The sequence below is a fragment of the Chrysemys picta genome, chromosome 5, assembly GCF_011386835.1.
Source record: "Chrysemys picta bellii isolate R12L10 chromosome 5, ASM1138683v2, whole genome shotgun sequence".
In the NCBI taxonomy this organism is placed as follows: domain Eukaryota; kingdom Metazoa; phylum Chordata; order Testudines; family Emydidae; genus Chrysemys; species Chrysemys picta.
In genome coordinates, this window is record NC_088795.1 from 123,829,267 (window position 1) to 123,849,356 (window position 20,090).

The 20,090-nt window shown below is 38.4% G+C and overlaps 1 protein-coding gene across 5 annotated transcripts in view; it reads right to left on the reverse strand.

Moving 5' to 3' along the window:
- FAM193A (family with sequence similarity 193 member A) overlaps positions 1–20,090 on the reverse strand; it is a 95,412-nt gene that overhangs the window by 25,271 nt on the left and 50,051 nt on the right. For 3 of the 5 annotated variants that reach the window (XM_005311208.5, XM_065598341.1, XM_005311207.5), the window contains 6 exons: positions 17,774–18,008; positions 13,801–13,925; positions 9,466–9,610; positions 5,043–5,120; positions 4,267–4,379; positions 3,842–4,084 (listed from right to left, as the gene is read on the reverse strand). In XM_005311208.5, coding sequence (XP_005311265.3) covers positions 3,842–4,084; positions 4,267–4,379; positions 5,043–5,120; positions 9,466–9,610; positions 13,801–13,925; positions 17,774–18,008 — 939 coding nt within the window. Of the gene's footprint in view, positions 1–3,841; positions 4,085–4,266; positions 4,380–5,042; positions 5,121–9,465; positions 9,611–13,800; positions 13,926–15,256; positions 16,477–17,773; positions 18,009–20,090 lie in introns of those variants that run through there. The other 2 variants (XM_065598342.1, XM_042845558.2) reach the window with 2 other exon arrangements.

Consider the following 20,090-nt stretch of genomic DNA (forward strand, 5'->3'; position numbering starts at 1 on the left):
TAGTTACCTACCTCACGAGGGTGTTGCAAAAGTTTAATTTGGTAATTTCTGTACAGTACTCAAACATATATAAGAGCTCTTCAAGTGTATTATTATGTCCTTTTGCATTCTAGTAAGACTTTTTGCTGAGATTTAATTACAGTACAGTACCATTATCCATACGTCACATGTGCCACAGGGATAGAAATACCTAAGAGATTATTTAGGCCCTAATTTGAGAAACAGAATGATTCTCCCCTGAAGGAAGAGTGAACTAGTGTCTGTCTGTAGATAACACTGCCTTCAGTAAGTGATGTTTAAATTAGCATCTCATGAGACAGTTAATATTATTGATCTTCATTCCTGGAGAACTGAAGTTAGCTTAAGAACTTCTGAGATAATATAGCAAAATATTGGCAAAAGCAGATCTGTAATATTACAAAAGCCCTCCCTCATCTTTGAAAATTTTACAAAGATGAAGAACTAGAGGGTATAGATAATTTAAATACAGGATAAGAAAACCTACTGAAATTTTTCAACACCACAGTGCACCATTGTAGAACTACCCAAACAGCTGTCTTGGTCTATTTAGGCATTAACTAGTATCAACACAGCAAACAGAGACAGATATAGATGCTAGTTTTAAGTAGACAGGAAAATTGAAATACTTGCACAAGGCTAGTTGTTTTGTACACATGCTGATTTAATGTGTGTCAAAATAAACAAAAAAGCTGAATGGACTTCTGGCACTTTAACTGCTTCAAACAGAAAAATAATTACGGTGATCAGAAACATTGAGTATAATGCAATTGTGCCACTGCATAATTTGCCACATAAATGCCCTTTTATATTCCAGAATCTATGCTTTCATTAGAAAGCAGTAAGTCTTTAGCTGTAATAAATGCAAAGATAAATTTTGAAATGAGACCCAGGTATAAATCAATGAAGTGATATTAGCCTGAAACAATAATTAACAAATCTGTGCTATCCCCATTCATTTCAATAAAATGTTAACATTGAATCTTAATGACAACTCCCTAAAATACCTATGTTGGCTATTTCACTACTGATCACTATAGCAGAATCAACTTAATGTTCTTCACTGTTGTTGATGTGTCATGTACTGTAACAGGGTGTAGTAGTTAGTTGCTATCAAGGCTTGATGGGTGGGGAATAAAAAATTCAATCCACTCCCACAACTTTAAAATAATTTCTACCCCTTTCTGGTTTGGGGAAGGGTCAGGCAGCAATGGCAAATGCCTCAGTTTCTAAATTCACTATGATTTTTAGAGGAGATGAGAACTTTTTTCACTGCACAAGAATCTTCGCTATAAGTCTTAAATTAATGTCAACTCAAAAGTCTTGACAGAAGAGTTCAGAAGTCAGTTACCTGTAATCAGGTGACTAACCTTTCAAAAAGTCACCTGTTCTCACACTAAAAAAAAAAAAAAAAAAAAAAAAAAAAAAAAAAATCATTAAGCAGTTCTTATATTCAGGTTTATCGTTGCTCTTTGTAAGGCAAACCACAAAAATACCAGTTATGATTGTCTGAGGAGTGTCTGGTTAGTACATGACAGATAAGGTTGTATTCCTTAGGCATGTGGTGCACGTGTAACAATATTTCATTCACAGAGGATTAAAGCCAATTTTAAAAGAAAATTTAAAAAAGCAGATTTTTCAAGTTTAAAATCAGATTTTTATTTAAACTAAATTAAAAATAAACCTATTTAAAGATAAATTGGAATTTATGACAACTTATGTTAAGGCCTTATTCTAATCTATTAAAATGATTTAGATTAAGTGAAACCCTGTTATAGTCTTGGCCTTCACAACATCCTCTGGCAAGGATGTTCCACAGGTTGACTGTGTGCTATGTGAAAAAATACTTCCTTTTGTCAATCATATCCCCCCTTAGTCGTCTTTTTTCCAAGCTGAAAAGTCCTAGTCTTATTAATCTCTCCATAGCAGTTCCATACCCCTAATAATTTTTGTTGCCCTTTTCTGAACCTTTTCCAAAACCAATATATCTTTTTTGAATTGGGGTGACCACTTCTGCACACAGTATTCAACATGTGGGTGTACCATGGATTTATATAGAAGCCATATGATATTTTCTGTCTTATTATCTATCCCTTTCCTAATGATTCCCAACATTCTGTTCGCTTTTTTGACTGCCGCTCCATATTGAGTGGATGTTTTCAGAGAACTATCCACAATGACTCCAAGATCTCTTTCTTGAGTGGTCCCAGCTAATTTAGACCCCATCATTTTATATGTATAGTTTGGACTATGCTTTCCAATGTGCATTACTTTGCATTTATCAACATTACATTTCATCTGCCATTTTGTTGCCCAGTCACCCAGTTTTGAGAGATCCTTTTGTAGCTCTTCACAGTCTGCCTAGGACTTAACTATCTTGAGTAGTTTTGTATCATCTGCAAATTTGGCCACCTCACTGTTCAGCCCTTTTTCCAGATCATTTATGAATAAGTTGAATAGGACTGGACCCAGTACAGACCCCTGGGGTACACCACTATTTACCTCTCTCCATTTTGAAAACGGACTATTTTTTCCTACCCTTTGTTTCCTATCTTTTAACCAGTTACCAATCCATGAGAGAACCTTCCCTCTTAACCCATGACTGCTTACTTTGCTTCAGAGCCTTTGGTGAGGGACCTTGTCAAAGGCTTTCTGAAAATCTAAATACACTATATCCACTGGATCCCCCTTGTCCACATGCTTGATGACCCCCTCAAAGAATTCTAGTAGATTGGTGAGGTACGATTTCCCCTTTACAAAAACCATGTTGACTATTCCCCAACAAAATTATGTTAATTTAGGTGTCTGACAATATTGTTCTTTACTATAATTTCAACCAGTTTACCCGGTACTGAAGTCAGGAGTACCGGCCTGTAATTGCCGGGGTCACCTCTGGAACCTTTTTTAAAAATTGGCATCACATTAGCTATCCTCCAGTCATTTGGTACAGAAGCTGATTTAAATGACAGGTTACAGACTACAGTTAGTAGTCCTGAAATTTCACATTTGAGTTCCATCTGGTCCTGGTGACTTATTACTGTTTAGTTTATCAATTTGTTCCAAAACCTCCTCTAGTGACATCTCAATCTGGGACAGTTCCTCAGATTTGTCACCTAAAAAGACCAGCTCAGGTTTGGGAATCTCCCTCATATCCTCATATATAATTAAGAATCTCAATTAACGTAATGTGTATAAACATAGCATATCCTCTTGGTATGCAAAAGCAGCAACAAATATAGCATAAAAGCAAACAAATGTGTTTTAATGGTTACCAACCACTCAAGCAAATTTTCTTTGGAAAAATACCTAAAAAAAGTACAAATGCAAAACAAATTTAAAACAATGATTAAGTCAAGATTTCCTGCTCGCTGATTTAAATAATTTAAAAATCAGTGATTTAAATCAATCCACCCTGATTTCACTTAGGGTAGATGTCTAAAGCAAGATTTCAAATAATGTGTGGAACAGACAAGTCATCTAGCTAGCAGGTCACCATCCAGAATGTTTACCCTTGCCACTGCCAGTGGCTAAATATGTAAGCAGGGTTCTGTTGTAGATGTCTTCCTGAACTCCTGAATATACAGCTGTTTGGAGGCATAAAACTAAGACATATGTTCAAGAATTACTACTTCATTGTAATGAATTCAGGCAGTTGATACCTCTCAGAGTAAGTTCCCCAATGTGGCTAAGTACTACTGCAAATATAAGTGTTAAATCTTTAAACAATGATAGTAATTTGAAGTGAAACTATCAACCTTCTGTCTTTCGTAATTCTCTCAATTTCATTATGATTCCAAATTTTACAATAAAAACAGCAACTCACAAAGTTGGTGCAGAGCCATTATCTGTAAGGATGAGTCTTGGGTGCTGCTGAATTGAGATAGGAGAGCTGGAACCTGATTCGGAGCTTGCTGAAGACATACTAGGTGGGCGGATCTCAGACAGATAATCCGGAGCAGAATCAATTTGTAGTGGTAACTGGTTAATATGGATGTCATCTGTTATTGGTGAATCCATGATGCCACATGTTAAAATGTGTGAAAGGCTGCAGTCATCACAAGTGCATCTGCTCAAGAATTAAGATAGTAATAAAACTTATCAGTGTCACAGATTTTTAAAAGGTATTGTTTGAAGTTGCATTCAATTTTATTAAATGCACTGTGCCAGTTACAATATTTGATATCCTCTTTTCTCTAACCCAAGAGATTAATGTTTTATTATGAACTCATATTAAAAACATCAGCTCACCTTCTTCTATAATTACAGTTGGGACAGTCAGGCATGCTCAAACGTGATGACAACATATGCCTCATTGTGTCTGTGAAGTTGTTCTCACCAGCTAGTGCTTTCTTGTTATTTAACTAAAGTAAATTGTAAGGCAGTGTTTTAGTATTGCAAGTAAACGTTCACTAAAATTTTAACCGGTTTATAGCATAACTAATGGCAAAAAATATCCTTTCCTTTTGTAATGCCCAACTTAAAAAAAGACAATTATAATGCAAGTAATAACTTGATAAAAGTATCCTTTTGATCATCTATCACAATACCCAAAGTCAAAAACATTTATACCTATAAAAGTTTAAAGTTAGAAGCAGTAAACATATGGCATTCAAAAATGTTAGCTCAAAAAAAAAATTTTTTTTTTATTTCCATATTAAAGAAATCACATGGCGAAGTCAATCTCTCTGACCCAGTTATAACTGGAGTTTTGTATATTATTTTTATTAGATCACGACACAGAGTTCTTTCACTTCAACAGTTACATTCCTTCTATGGATATACACAAAGGGACTAACATGTAGTAACAAACTCAATTACCCTTAAAGTTTAGAAAAAACGTGGGGGCCCAATTCTGTAGCTAATCTGTGCTTAACTCCCATTTATCCAAGTGAGCTCTAGGCATAGGGTTGAAGAATTAGAGCACATATGGTTAGTGCAATATACAGATTACTCTCTCAGCTGCAAGTGTCTGTCTCTCATAGTATACAGAAAATATTCAAATTACTAAAACACCATAATCCTACCTGCTCTTCAATAAAACGCCTCTGTTTAAAAAATTCCCAGTCTTCTTTTAGCATGCGCTGTTTTGTTTTCATTGCCATCTAAAACAGGATATAAGGAGATGCATTGGTTTAAACATGAAAATACTACACTGTATTTGTTAGGTCACCATCAAATTTTATTTTATTTATCTTGTCCATGTTTATTTCAGAAAACTCACAAGAATCTTGTGTAATTAAAAAGTAAGTTATTAAAGTTATATTAGAGATAGAATTTATTTTATCCAAGTGCTCTTCTTACTTCATTACTAAAGCCACTGTATTTTAACTCTAAGCAAATATAAAATAATTTTGGCAATCTTCCCCCTCTTGCACTCTCCACACTCCAGTTAAGTCTTTACACTGACATTAAGTTCCATTTTATACTATATACAAAATTTTGATAACATTTAAACTGTTCTGCATCAGATACCCAACATCTCATCTCCTGATCCAGGTGTGAAGCTCTAGCAATGCAGGACTTCTGGCAAGTCCCAGATATACGCTCAAGATCAAGAGCAAATCTTGTGGTGTTCCACAGACCTAGAGCTCATCATTCAATCATAGAAGAATATTTGTTACTGAAGTGGGACTTTTCTTTTTTGTAAGATTATATAAAAAGAAAAGCTCAAGTTTAAAATTATAGCCATTCACATGTAATGATCTAGACTATCAGTGTTTAAGGTTGAGCTTAAAATGTACTTCTTGCCTATGGTTTAACTAACTCAGCAAGATACTTTTTATTAATTATAGAGCACCTTGGGGCACATTACTGGAAAAGCACTATTAAAATCAGATTACATTTTGTCTTTGAAGAGTACACTTTTTAGAGTTAACAAACAATACTACAAACATAAAGCAAACAAAAGAAAAATCCATAAATGTTTGAGACACAGGTGGGTGAGATAATATCTTTTACCGGACCACCTTCTGTTGGTGAGAGAGCGCCCAGACCTGAAGAAGAGCTTTCTGTAAACTTGAAAGCTTATCTCCTGGCAACAGAAGTTATCTTTTATTTGACTAATGCCTCACCCACCTTGTCTCTAGTATCCTGGGACCAACATGCATACAATACTACATACAGTAAATTTTTGAACAGTGAAGTACAAAAACAGAGTTTCTCCATCTGTTTCCCAAATCAATTTGAAATAACTGTTTCAGTAGGTAAGGGAAAGCACCTATCCAGGTTTCTTTCAACACTTACACTTACATTTAGCATGTAAAGTTTCCTACCTTACATGGGTGCTGTATGGATCAACCATTCCCATTTGTACAGTGCTTTGCAACCTCAACACTATAGTGGATGCATTTAATCTCTACTAGTTTGAGAAGTCATTTCACTTCTACTGTAGTCACTGTTTTGGGCAAGACTGTGAGATGCCCTCGCTTAGGCACAAAGGAGTGGATGAACAAGCAAGAAGCCTCCCCTACACACCTGTGCATCTCGACAATAATTGCTGTATTTTTCCTCTCCATGGGAACAAGCTAGTGAAGAGGGGTGGGAAGGGAGTGGGGTCATTATTCTGTCCCCTTCACTTTGCACTGTCCCCTTCTGTAGAGCCCGGCTGGCATACAAGATTGAGCAGATTACCAGGACCTCATATGCAAGCAGCAGTCCTGTGATTGTGCCTCAGACAGGCATAATTTCTCCAGTGTTCTTCCTGGCATGGTTAGATTCCACACTCCTCTCTATACAAGGACTGAGTTCTTAAAGACAAAATCTAGGCCTTTAAATACAGGGATTCTCACAAATTAATATGATCTTTCAAATGGATAAAGATTGCGAAGTATGACAAATGCACTAGTACTACCAGACATCCTCATATTCATGTTCTTAAAGCAATGGCATAAAGGCTATTTCAGATTCATTAGCCTTTGAATACTTCAGTATGCAAATTAATCATACCATAATAGCCTGAAACTGCTTTTGGTGTTTCTGTGAGAATTTAATCATTAAAGAAAAAGAAGCTCTGCTTCCAGAATAATGTTACTTCATTAAATAAATGAGGATCACAAGCTGTAACTCCTTTTTAGGACTTTTAAATGTTCTTTATACCAGCTGCTGATAGCATAACAGATTAACTTTAGAAGTCATCAGGATCATCTTAAAATCTGTTTGTGAGAAGAAACCTGGACATATTTGAGATGGTCTATGTTAGTCTTTTCCTGAGGAGTAACTGCTCTGACAGGCCCACCTTTCCAGGGCTACACTTTAATTCAGAAGGTGATGGATATTTTTTCTGTAGCGATGCCTAGGGTGTCAGGAACTTGTTCTCTTGGGCATCTGCCCGCGCCACTTTTTTTTATTATTATTATTTTATTTTTTTAAAGTGTCTCTTACTTTAATCACTGCTTCCCCTACATTCTTTTATTTACATGACATCTGTTTGTTTTTTTTAACTACACTGATTTTATATTATCTAACTTGTGACTCTTTACCTGTAATGTATTTTGCTTGGATAATACCTTGACTAAATCTGTCAAGAGGTTTTTATTCACAAAGATATTGGAAGATGTTGTAGAAGGACTTTGCCGAGCTTTTCTCATGCCTACAAATTCTATGACGCCTTAACAGTAGGTAGCATCTGTCGCTCCAATGTGGATTTTAGATATGCTGGTTCAGTTTAATTCCTCAACAGCAACACACATTTCTTATTTTTCCTAGTGCTATTTTAAAATGTTGTATACATGCTACCAGGCGACTTGTTCTAACCTGTAACTCTACTTCTGACCATTTTCACCAACATATCCGAGATGAAAAGGGTGCAAAGTCTAGTTGCAGCATAGCAAAATTGATATTCGTAAAATTCTTGGATTTTTTGTTTTGTTGCTTGCTTTGTGTATCTTCTTCAACAGAAGCATTGTCCTTATTGACACAATTTCTTCTGCCTTGCCTTCCAGATTTGTGGAGACCATCTCAGTGATCCTTCTCCCCTCAGATATTCCTTACATATGGACTCTGAACACCCCATATATTTAGAAACTATAAAAGCATAGCATAGCTTCTGCCCAATCACAGCTTTTTATTTATTTAATTTTAAAGAGAGAGCTCATTTTACCATAAGAAAGTACTTGTTTTCACTTACTGGAGTTCGCTTCTGGTTCTTGCTCCATTCATACAGCTAAATAATTGGTGGCAATTCAACAGTTTCCTTGTCTCAGCCTCTTGTGTTAGCAAAGGGTCCTTCTCTCTGACTGTGATGCCAGTGTACTGATCTCTTCATGGAGGGAGGTCCACTTCACCTCTTTTAACCATTCACTCATGCTCCCAATGGCAGGACCATTTGAAGCAAGCAATGGCTTGTTTATAAATCGCTCTTTTAAAGAAAAAAATCCACTCTTTCCTAGGAGGCTCACCTACTGGTAGTCCTTCTCCCCCCCCCCCCCCCAAAAAAAAACAGGAGTCCAAAATGCTTCCCGTTTCCAATTACACAATCTAGTGGATAGCTCCCAAAACTGCACTGTATCTCTGTAGCATTTTCTCATGTGTCTAATTGCAGGAGACTGGTTGAAGTCTGCACTCAGACACATGCTGAACACTTTATATCAGATGATGTCTACTATAACATGTGCTTATTTCCTGCTTATAAACTGATCGTGCAAAGACCTACACCTCTCAAGCCCCAGGAAGACTAGGGATTGTAGAAGAGACACTGTCATTTACACATGCAAAAATGGGTTCCACTGTCCCCCCTCAAGAGCTTCTCTTCTGATGCCTATAATTATACTTTATAAAACAAAGATGCAATACAGCCTTTAACCATTTGTATTCATTGTTAGTACATGAATATTACAAGGGAATTCAAATAAGGTAAAATCAGATAGGCAACTACTGTGAAGAAAGTTACTTCTGTCTGGTTCTTATAAACACTAGCAAATCTTCATTATTTGCTGTGTCTACTTTTCTTTAACAAAATGGTGATTTTTCACGTTTAGTATACCTAGGATGCAAGCTATACTGGTGGCAGAGTTTGGCAACAAGAATTTTCTTCAGATGCTTTGAAACTATCCTCAAAATTTTATGCAAGACATTAACAAAGACACTGCTAACAGACTTTCTTGCAACATCCCACAGTGGACTGTAGTGGTTGTTAACTAAGCAGAAATGAGTAACTTTACTGACAATGTACATAAAACATGGGGATTAAGTTTTTAAATTAACAAAACTCATCTTATAAAGACAATTTTTTCTTATACAAAAGTAGTAATTAAAATACACCGATGTATCATGTGTATGCTACAGGAATTCAGACTAAGTAATAGTTCATTTTTATATCAGCACCTGTATTCCATAGTTATTATAGTACCTTGACTAAAGGTCAGGATTTTTGGAGTACATGTATGCAGTATATAACTTTGTATGTTTTACATTTACTGCAAGGCAGGCAATAGCTTACATGGTCCTTACCTGTTCATCTACATAATCATCTATTTTTTTCTGGCATTCAAGCCAGGCTTCAGCCACTTGACCCATCTCCTGTTCCAATTGATGATACCTTTGTAGCAAGGTACTATACATATCTTCACTACAGGAATCGTGTGTTGTTCCAAGCCTAAAAGTTTAAATTGCAATTATTAGAGTATGAAATAGAGGCAGAGGCATGCACCTAATAATCAAAATGATTCACTGGTGTCCACTAACCTTTCCGATATACACCACCACTTAGAATCATAGAAAATTATGGTTGGAAGAGACCTCAGGAGGTCATCTAGTCCAACCCCCTGCTCAAAGCAGGCCCAACCCCAACTAAATCTTAAAATAGTTTTAGGATTAAAAAAAAAAGGCTTTAGGTCATTAATGTAACTACAGTAACTGACACAGAAGCGATTTGGCCACTAGTTCCCCAAAACATGTTTATCTGTATTTTTAACATAAAGGTCTGACAACAGTTCACTCTTGATGTTCTGTATCCAGTGTAAGCAATAGTAGTGAGTACATAAGAAGCGTAACATTTCCATAGCAAACCTGGGGTCATCGCAACTGAGACATTTATTCACCCAGCTTTATTGCTTGATATACTTATCTTCCTGAACCACATGTGCGTTAAGTACAGATGACCATCTACCAAAGAGCTGGATAGCAAAGACATACCCAGGTCTGGTGAAGCGTTAATCAGCACAATGATTAAGGATGACACTAATTATTTAATAGCTAGGGCTGTTGGGCCTCCACTTGGGGAAACAGACATGAAATCAAGCTATTACATAACTTGGTTACACACAGTAACTCATACTCCTGGGGGAATTTTGTGCCACTGCGCATGCCCAGAATTCATGTCCCTGCAGACTTTTTTGCTTCCCCAGCAAAATGACTTTGATTGGGAAGCAAAGGGAAGCCACAAGAACGGTCATGCTGTCGCTCCCCAACAGCACACATGTTTCAGGCTCCCGGAGCAGCCAGCGGAGAGCTAAATCGCTTGGGGGGGGTGGGAGGGCGCAGGGCTGGGGATGCCTCAGCCAGTGGCTCCTACCTTGCTTATCCCAGCTGGGCTGGGGAGGATGGGACTTCCTTTTCCTTTACAAGGAGTGGCCAGGGCTGTGTCAGACTCACCCCCAGAAACCTCTCCGGCTACAGGAAGCTCTGCACCACCTCCCACCCCCTTCCTGCCCCCATTGCTCCTCAGCCATAGGGAAGGGGTTCACTCTACAGGTAGCTGCTTCCCCTGTCCACCCAACCCCTGTGCATCCAGACCCGCCTCAAAACCAGATCACCCCGCCAAGCCTCACCCCCTACACCCAGAACCCCCCCACCAAGCCCCTGAACCCACGCCCTGACAAGCCTCACCCTCTGGAATGGGTTACCTAGGGAGATGGTGGAATCTCCTTCCTGGGAGGATTTTAAGGACAGGCTTGACAAAGCCCTAGCTGGGATGATTTAGTTGGGAATTGGTCCTGCTTTGAGCAGGGGGTTAGACTAGATGACCTCCTGAAGTCCCTTCCAACCCTGATATTCTATGATTCTGCATCCGGACCCCACCCCTGCACCCAGACCACCCCCTGCACTCGATCCTCCCACACCCGGAACACCCTGACAAGCCTCCCACACCCAGATCCCCATCCCACTGAGCCCCACCAAGCCAGCACCTGGACCCTCCCTCTAGCTGAGCCCTCCACACTCAGACCCCCCTGCAGAGCCCCAACTACCTTCACCTGAACCCCCCCCTGCAGAGTCACATGGTCTCTGAACCCAGAATCCCCTCCCCCCATGAGCCCCTGTTCATCCAGATCCCACCACGCCTGGACTCCCCACCAAGCTGGCCACACCCAGACTGCCTCACACAGAACCCTATCACCTCACATCTGCATCTCTCCACATTCAGTCCCTCCACACTTGGCTCCAGCTGGGCTGAACCGGCCTGCCTACATCTAGTGTGCTTGGCATAGAGGGGCAAGGCCCCGGGTGTTTCTGGAGCTGGCCTGGCCCTTGCGCTGTGTCAGGGTCAGATGCATCTTCACTGCTGAGTCCATGTCCCGGGGGGACGGGGAGGATGAAGGCCTGCAGGGTGATCACCCACCTCTGTGCAGTAATTGGCCTGTGCTTTCCACTGTGCCATGCTGGAGCCTCTGCATTTATTTATTACAAATAAAATTTGCAGAATTTTAAAATAGTGTGCAGAATTTTTGTGGGTTTTTTTGGCACAGAATTCCCTCAGGAGTAAACTCACTTTCTACCCATTAGAGGCTGCATTTGTTCTAAGATTGGTAGGTTAAAAGACACTTCTCCCTCAGAGGGGAAGTTTCAGGAATGGATGACAGAGGCTTTCCTGCTCCCCTACTACTGTGGAATCAGCAGTTTTATTCCTGCTTATTCCTTTGAGGTCTGCCATACATCATCATTGCAAGCATCCTCAAACTACCAAGTCAGCATCCTGAACCTCAGAATCAAGTAAGGTAGAGATTATAGTATGTTACACACTTCTAACGTGCATTACAAAGGTCTTTGAGTTCCTCCAAATATAAACCAAGACTCATGGCAGCCATGCCACTCAGTCAGGTTTTACCAATCAGTGAACTAAGGCAAAGAGGTTAAGTGACTTGCCCAGGGCTTCTCAAAAAGTTAGTGTCAGAACCAGGCATCTCGACTCCTAGGATGAAATCCTGGTCACAGTGAGGGTCACAGGGTTTTGCCATTTACTTTAATGGGGCCAGGACTTCATACCTAGTTCTCTGTTCTACCTGCTATGTAATACTGCCTACCACCATCTGGCAACAATTGTAAGAAATTTCTCAGTGCTACATAGAGAATCTAAAATAACTAAGAACAAAGTGAATGGCAGCCAACTATTGTCCAGTATTAAACCAAAGCCACTAACTTCATTTCACCCAAGATCTCGAGTTGTTTATTTTTTATAGAAACCTCAGCTATAGTCTTTTTAGGAGATAATTTCTACATACCAAAAATCATGAAGACGTAAAAATGCATCAAGAATATAGATTAACTATATGGAATGTTCAATGGTGCTTAAAATTCTACCAGTAATCAGTTTGCCAATTCTCATGATTTTATCATGATACTCATGAAATTTATTTATTTCTTAATGCCCTGGCTCCTGAAGTAATGGTAATTCTACAGAATCTCACCCCCCTATATAAAATAGCAAGTTTCTAGCCTTCGTGATTGTAGAGAAGAACATGAAAATTTGACCCCAATGAACCCTATACTAGTTCAAAAACCAAAAGGCAAATAGAACTCCCAAAACGTATTTTTTCGAAATTTTCATTTCTGAAGGCCAACTCATGATTTAATATTTTCCATTGGCAATTCTGCAGTATTTATACCTGTATAAAATCAGGAGTTATAATACAATACTTAGCATTTACACACTTAAAACATTTATTTGTTTAAGACAAACGTAGGGCAATAGTTACTAAAAAGAGAGAGTTTAATCTTTCAATTGTATGGGATCCAAGACAGACAGTTCCTAGCATATTTGGGCAAAACACATGATTTTACAAATCTATCAGAACTATTACTCAAACATGCTACTGCATTTCCTAGAGTACACCACCAATTTCACATACGAACAACAGGTGCATAGACTAAGAAAGTAACTCATTTTTAAAGGCCTCTATGAAAGCAAAACTCAGAGGAGCAGCAACGTTTTAGAAACCTGCGTTTAATAGGGTTTTGTCCATTTGATTGCTTTTGTTTAATATTAATATGTTATGACCATTAATTTATGTTTTTTGGTGTGTCTGTTTAGGATAGTGGCAAATGCTTAGTAATTGTTCTAGTAGGCCACTGCTAAAGATATCATCATCTGAGGGTTGCTTATGAGAACCTAATTCTGCTAACACTTACCACCAGGGATATACTGTGAAGTCACTCATGGATCCAATCATGGTAATATGTACCATTCTCAGGGGTGAACCTTTGCAGGATTGAGCTCTACATTTGTAAGGTTTGTGTTTTTCAGTGCACCTACAGTAGTAGACCAGCTAAAGATTCTAAATAAACATGCAGTAATGAAAAGAAAAACCCAATTTACATGCAAGTGCACCAACTGAACAGATGTTTTCATCACGCCTCATCTTAAAGTAGTTTGTGAGGAATGTGAAGAGATATTTCAGTGGTTTGCTTAGTGAAAAAAAAATAATCACAGAATCTAATTCTTTTTAAAAAAGAAGTTACAGTTTTACCATTAGTCTTATCAAAAGTATCTATTTTGTTACAGATACTGTGTAAACTATTATTCTCTTTACTTAATGTGTGTGTAGATAGATATATTGAAAGACACTTTACCTTAGCTGTGACACCAGTGTTGGCAAGCTGTTCTGCAGAAGTGGCTCAGAAAATACCAGATTTTCAAATAGATGCTTATTGTGCAATTCCCAAGTCACCTGAAATTTCTTCAAGTGTTCATTTTCCTATTAAAAATATTTAAATTTTCTATAAATCTAACATATTTCTAAAGAACTCTTCAGATGCCAGAAAGAAAATTTCTTTAGCTAGTAACCTTTTAAACCCACCAGCCCAGATGATGGGTTATTCAGCTTAGACCTTAGCCAGTTTTAACATTAACAAATATATTATTTTGCCACTGATCTATGAATCAGGACCGTCACTGACTTCTAAAAGTCACTCTAGCTTTTTTTCCCGTCATCTTTCTGATGAGTCAGGGGATAGGAAAGGGGGGGGGGAAATCAGAAGAAGGTACTATCTTGTTGAAAGGCCTTCCACAAATTCACAGTTCAATTTCTATCTCAATAGACAAAGTATATCATGTTAGCCAGACCTTTCCAGGGGTTTTGATTTGCTATCCCTGATCAATGTTAGGTTCTTCTTTACCATGTCTAGCAGGAGATACCTCTCTCCTAGTAAGTTCTGCTTTTCCCACAAGGTTTAAGTAAAACACTGAAAAAGTTGTCCTTTCCAAGTATGGTTACTCAGAAATGTTCTTCCTGAAGCAAGCAATAATCTACTTACTCATCTGTCTAGCATACTAAATGTGCATCTTGGTTTCTGGACTATCAACCATCTACCCATTTCCAACCTTGAGGTACTTCTAAACAGAAGAGTTAACATCTATGGGTATAGTAATTCAGTTTTGACATCTGAACAATAGACCCTCTACGAGATCCCCTAACCATCAATTCATCAAGTGTTTCATTTATGGAACAAACACAAGTGTCTGTCTTCTGTCACCAGACCCCACACTCAGCAAAATTAAATGAAGGCATTCTGGCTGTCACACCAGCAAGTAAATCTCCTGCACTATGGCTTTGAGTAATCAGTAATACAAGCGTCGCATAGAACAGAGTCATCTTATTTTATAGATCTCAAACTTGACAGGAGTTATGTATTCCAAGTCAGACCCCAGTATCAAGCACTCCTAGTCCGGCTAGCACTGCTCAAAGAAAACAATGGAAAACACTCATCTGTACATAATTATAGCCTCTCCACTCCTGAGGTGTGCAATGAAGCAATGTACTCCCTTGCTTTGGATGATAAATGGTTTAAAAGATTTTAGTTCCTACACATTACTAATAAAACTTAAATTTTAGCCTGATTATCCTGAAAACAAGTGAGCCTTCTGGTAGGTTCCATAGGTCTGAGGAGAACAAAACTGACAAAACTTCTTTAGAAGGCTTACATCCCTAGTTCAGTTGATCAGGTTCTGTACTGCCTACAGAAAGTATCAGGCAAGTTTTTCTTTTAGACCTCTAAATTGGGGATTGAGGGACTTTTCTGTACTGACCACAGTCTCTCCATCTTGATCTTGGTATGGTGTCTCATCCCCTGGTGGGGCAAAAAGGCTTTAATGCTTGTTCTTGAACCTCTCCAAAGAGCTGGACTCCTTTGAAAGGAAGGAAAATCAGTCATAATTTCACTAAGAAATTAAGTCCACATGGATGGAGGTTCAAGCCTCTTCCTGCCATCATACTGCAGGCTACACACAAAGGTTGGACCTTAGCCAAGTGGAAGACTGAATTACAAAGTTTACAATATGATGATCTAGCCACTCGTGTGTATTTGAGGCTAAAAGGATTTCTCTAGATCTCAAACAGTGCAGTAGAGTCTTAACAAAATGCATTCATGTGCACTGAAAAAGCTAAATGAGACCACTTCCTTATGCTTTTTCTCTGCAGTTAAATCTCAGCTTCCAAGCTTTAAATATTAGCGTGCCTAAGGAAAAAGGTCTTGTAGCAACCCAAGAAATCTATATAAAAAGCCACCACAGGAACAACATCCTGTGTTCCTACTACAGTTTATAGTTCAATTTCTGAATGCTGAAGCCTATTAGAGGAACAATGGCTGTTCTCAATACTGACTGAACTGCTGAACCAATCACACATAAGGAAGGGGTTAGTGTAAAAATACCACATCCACTCAAACTCTTTGGAGAATGAAGTATCCTTTCTGCTTCAGTAGGGCAAAAACTGGTAGGTTGGAGAGTTCAAGTCTGCATTTCCTGTCAATTTGATCTCTTACATATGTCGACTTTACTACTACTGGTCCACAGTAGAGACCAGAAAAAGGAGGAAAGGAGAGTGGCTAAACATGAAAACATCAAATTCCTGATTAGCTATATGTTCTTGACAACCAGTGTACAAAATTAGTGGATTCTTAGAAAGTAAAATAAAAACTGTCTAGTTTCAGTTGCATCAATTTAATTTTCATACTGCAATAAATCTGTTCTGCAGTCAAGTATGTTTTTAAACAGTAAAGCAACTCAGTAACTTTAAGAACCATCCTCTCAAGAGAGAAATTCTAAGACTTGACTACTACAGGAACATGCCAATGAATGGGTGGTAATGAATTATTTCTAATAAAAGTGCATCATGTCTAAGAGCAGGGAAAGAAGATGAGAAAATAGCGAGCACAGACCAGGGAGGGTAGGAAACAGTCAACTATCGTATATTTTTGTATATCTGAACACAAATTATAACAGAGGGTCCTGTGGCACCTTTAAGACTAACAGAAGTATTGGGAGCATAAGCTTTTGTGGGTAAGAACCTCACTTTTTCTGATGCAAGACTTGCATCTGAAGAAGTGAGGTTCTTACCCACGAAAGCTTATGCTCCCAATAGTTCTGTTAGTCTTAAAGGTGCCACAGGACCCTGTTGCTTTTTACAGATTCAGACTAACACGGCTACCCCCGATACAAATAAATTATGTTTTTCCTTTGAATATTTCATTCTATGCATCTCCTTTTCTCTGAGAACCTTTTCTTCTCCACTATTTTTTTAAATCACCCAAGAGGTCTGAACACCATCCCCTTCTATATTTCTTCCCTTTTGTCTACCACTTACTGCCCATTTCATTCCTTTCTATAACTCTGTCCCACACCTCTCCAGCCCATCTACAGCAAAATCAAACTCTACTCTGTCAAAATTCTCTTTGTAGTCTTCAGCATGTACATAGTATGAAAAGAAATAAGGGAGTACAGCATAACAAAAAGGCTGTAAAGACCTAAGTCCTCAAAGAAAAGTGGAAAAAAAAAACCACATTAGAAATAACTGTTTCTACTACTTATATTTTCTGTATTTCTCTTCTCTTCTCTTCTGGTAGACCTTTGCCTGCTGCTTGTTCTCTACCTGTCAACATAACCTGAAGTGTGACAACAGAATTGGTTGGTAGCAAAGGATTATATCGAAGAGAATGATGACTTTGGTTGTAATAAGTAACAGGAGCAGATTAATTCCTAAGCAAGAGAGAGTCTTCTCAAGCAAGCGTCTTTGATGATCAGGGAAGAGAAAAGAAAATATGTAGAATCAAAATATCTGAATTAATGCAGCTGAAAGGGCATTAAAGCTTTCATAATACTTTTCTTAAGACATCACTGAAGCTGACTACCCATCCTAGATATGGGGCGGTCTAAAATAAAATAATTCAAAAATATGGCAACTGAACAGACTCCTCCAAAGTTTTATTTTGAAACTAGTCAGTCCCATTAACCATTTGCAGTACTTGTTTAATAGCTTCCTCTTGATCATTCAGATGATGTAGAAGGTCACCCTGCCCCTCGCAAATGGACAGTTTTGACAATTTCACCCATTTATGAATGAACTGTTTTGTTAAAAATGTCCCAGACTAGATTTCAAAATGAGGACATAGAAGTTAAGTGTATTCCCCACTCTCCAGCCCAAACACACAAAAGCTTTTACTCTGCAATCTGCAAAAGAATTGTGAAAGAACTCACAACACGACTTCTTACAAATTTGTATTATCTCTACAGATCAATAGCACACAGGAATTTTTTTTTGTATCTTACCAGAGTGACAAGAAAGGTGCTGATTGTACATGCTGCCTGACAGAGTGCACTGTATTCCTCAAGAAGGAGTGAGATGAACTGATGTGCCTGTGGTGGGCCTGGTATGGATAATGTTGATGCAACTTTAGATCCCAGCGACAAGTGCCTGAGCAGACGAACCTTCATTTCAAGCACGTATTCTCTAGCTTGCTGTTCCAACCGTTGATAAAGCTGATAAGGATCTCTTTCACAAAGCCTGCATTTTTGGAATAATAATTGTGACCAAAAATTCACAATCAAAATAGTGTTTAATGCTCACTGTCTCCTAAATATTCCTAGGAGCGTATTCTAGAGGAAGGATGGTCTAGGGGTTAGGGAACTAACCTAGGACTTTGAGACCTGGGTCCAATTCCCTGCTCTGCAACAGATTTCTTGTGTAACCTTGGGCAAGTCACTTAGTCTCTCTGTGCCTCAGTTTCTCAAATGGATAAAAGAGATAACAGTACTTCTCGAACTTCTGAGGATAACTACATTGTGAAGTACTCGGAAACTATGGTAACTGGGGCTATACATGTATTTAAGATAGACCAGGATGCTGCTTAGCTAGATCTGCCTAGCAGATTGAGCATGCAACTATGAGCCAGGAATTCCTGAATCCTAAATCTGGCTCTGCTCAGCTCATTGCATGGACTCTGGCAATTTAGCTACCCTCTCCTGTGTTTACAAATTGGGGAAAGATGCTTACCTACTGTACCTTCATCTCATATGTTGTAGAACATTTTGAATAGTGTGTGTTTGTACAGTGCTATAAAAACATTTATATTATTACCGGGCTCACACTACAATATACTTGGCTTATGGAAAACCTGAGATTCAAGTCTCATCTTGAGACTCCTGTCTCTCTCACTGCCAAAGGTTAAGAGCAGTCCCAAAAAGAGGGGAATATAGATAATGTAGTTCTAGGGCATCATCATCGTTTTGAACTGCGGTTTCCAACTCTTTCAGCTTGAGAACAATAATTCCACCTTAAATACTAGTTCCCCACCCCCATGCCTCAAATGTAAAATAAACTTATGGAAGTAACATTTGCGGTTACATAAGAAGTGTCACATGGTACACCCTGCAATTCCAAAATGTCCTTTGCTAAAAAGAAACTTAATTTATATAAACACACATATAATGCATATTTAATCAAAGAAAAAAAAATTGTGAGTCACAACTATACCACCATTAACGTTCTCTAGTTTAAAATCTGAAAGGTATGACAAACAAGGCATGACTAATAGTGATATTTTCTTGCAATATAATTGAACAAATGTGTTCAGACCCAGAGGATAGTCTCACACAATAGAAGCAGAAGCAGACATTGAAACAGCAATCCACTGTTTGACAGCAAGTCTGATCCAACAAAAAACTGACAGATTAAGAACAATTTTAGAGAGATAAGCAAGTGGATCACCATGGCAAGCTGTAATTAACAGAAAGAGCCGAAGTCTCTTGACCAGACAATTATAGTCAAAGATCATTTGGGCATCCTGGAGCAATCATGATTCCAGAATGAGACAGACTGCATGACATTTGAACTCTCCCAGGATGGTATTAATTGATGGTGAAGTCCTTCAAAACATTTCTCTACCCACCATCACACCTATCTTGCCAGAATTTAGGGATTGTCTTCACTACTGGGGAAAGTCAACCTAAATTACTCTCCTCCAGCTACGTATATAACATAGCTGGAGTCAACCTACCGCAGTGTCTTCACTGTGCTGCGTTGACAGGAGACGCTCTCCGGTCGACTTCGCTTACTCTTCTCAGAGAGCTGGAGTACCAGGGTTGACCAGAGAGCGCTCTGCCGTTGATTTAGCAGGTCTTCATTAGACCCGCTAAATCGACCCCTGCTGCAAGCCCTTAGTTTCAGCCAGAAGCTCTTACTCATAGTTCTACTGTCATTCAGGTACCAGGAGAGCTGACCCACTAGTATTTTAAATATTCAGTAGCCCAATATTCTATTCTAGGATTCACATTTCCAGCGAGGCTAAGAAATTCAGATAGTTACCCAATATATTGGGGCAGTTTAAAGACACTCAAATGGTTATGTTATCTTCAATAGCATGAATAGTCAGTGATGACATTAAGCTAATCTTCTCTACATCATACTAAAAAAAGATTCCCATTCCAAATATGCAACTAATTTTTAAGTGTCTACAAATCTCAATAATTTTCCTAGTCAAATAATCCACTGGTATGTACTAATTTCTTTTTTTTGAATGAAGTAATAGCTGTCATCCTGGTTATAAGAATTCACCACTGTTCATTCTAATCCAATACACTAAATAAG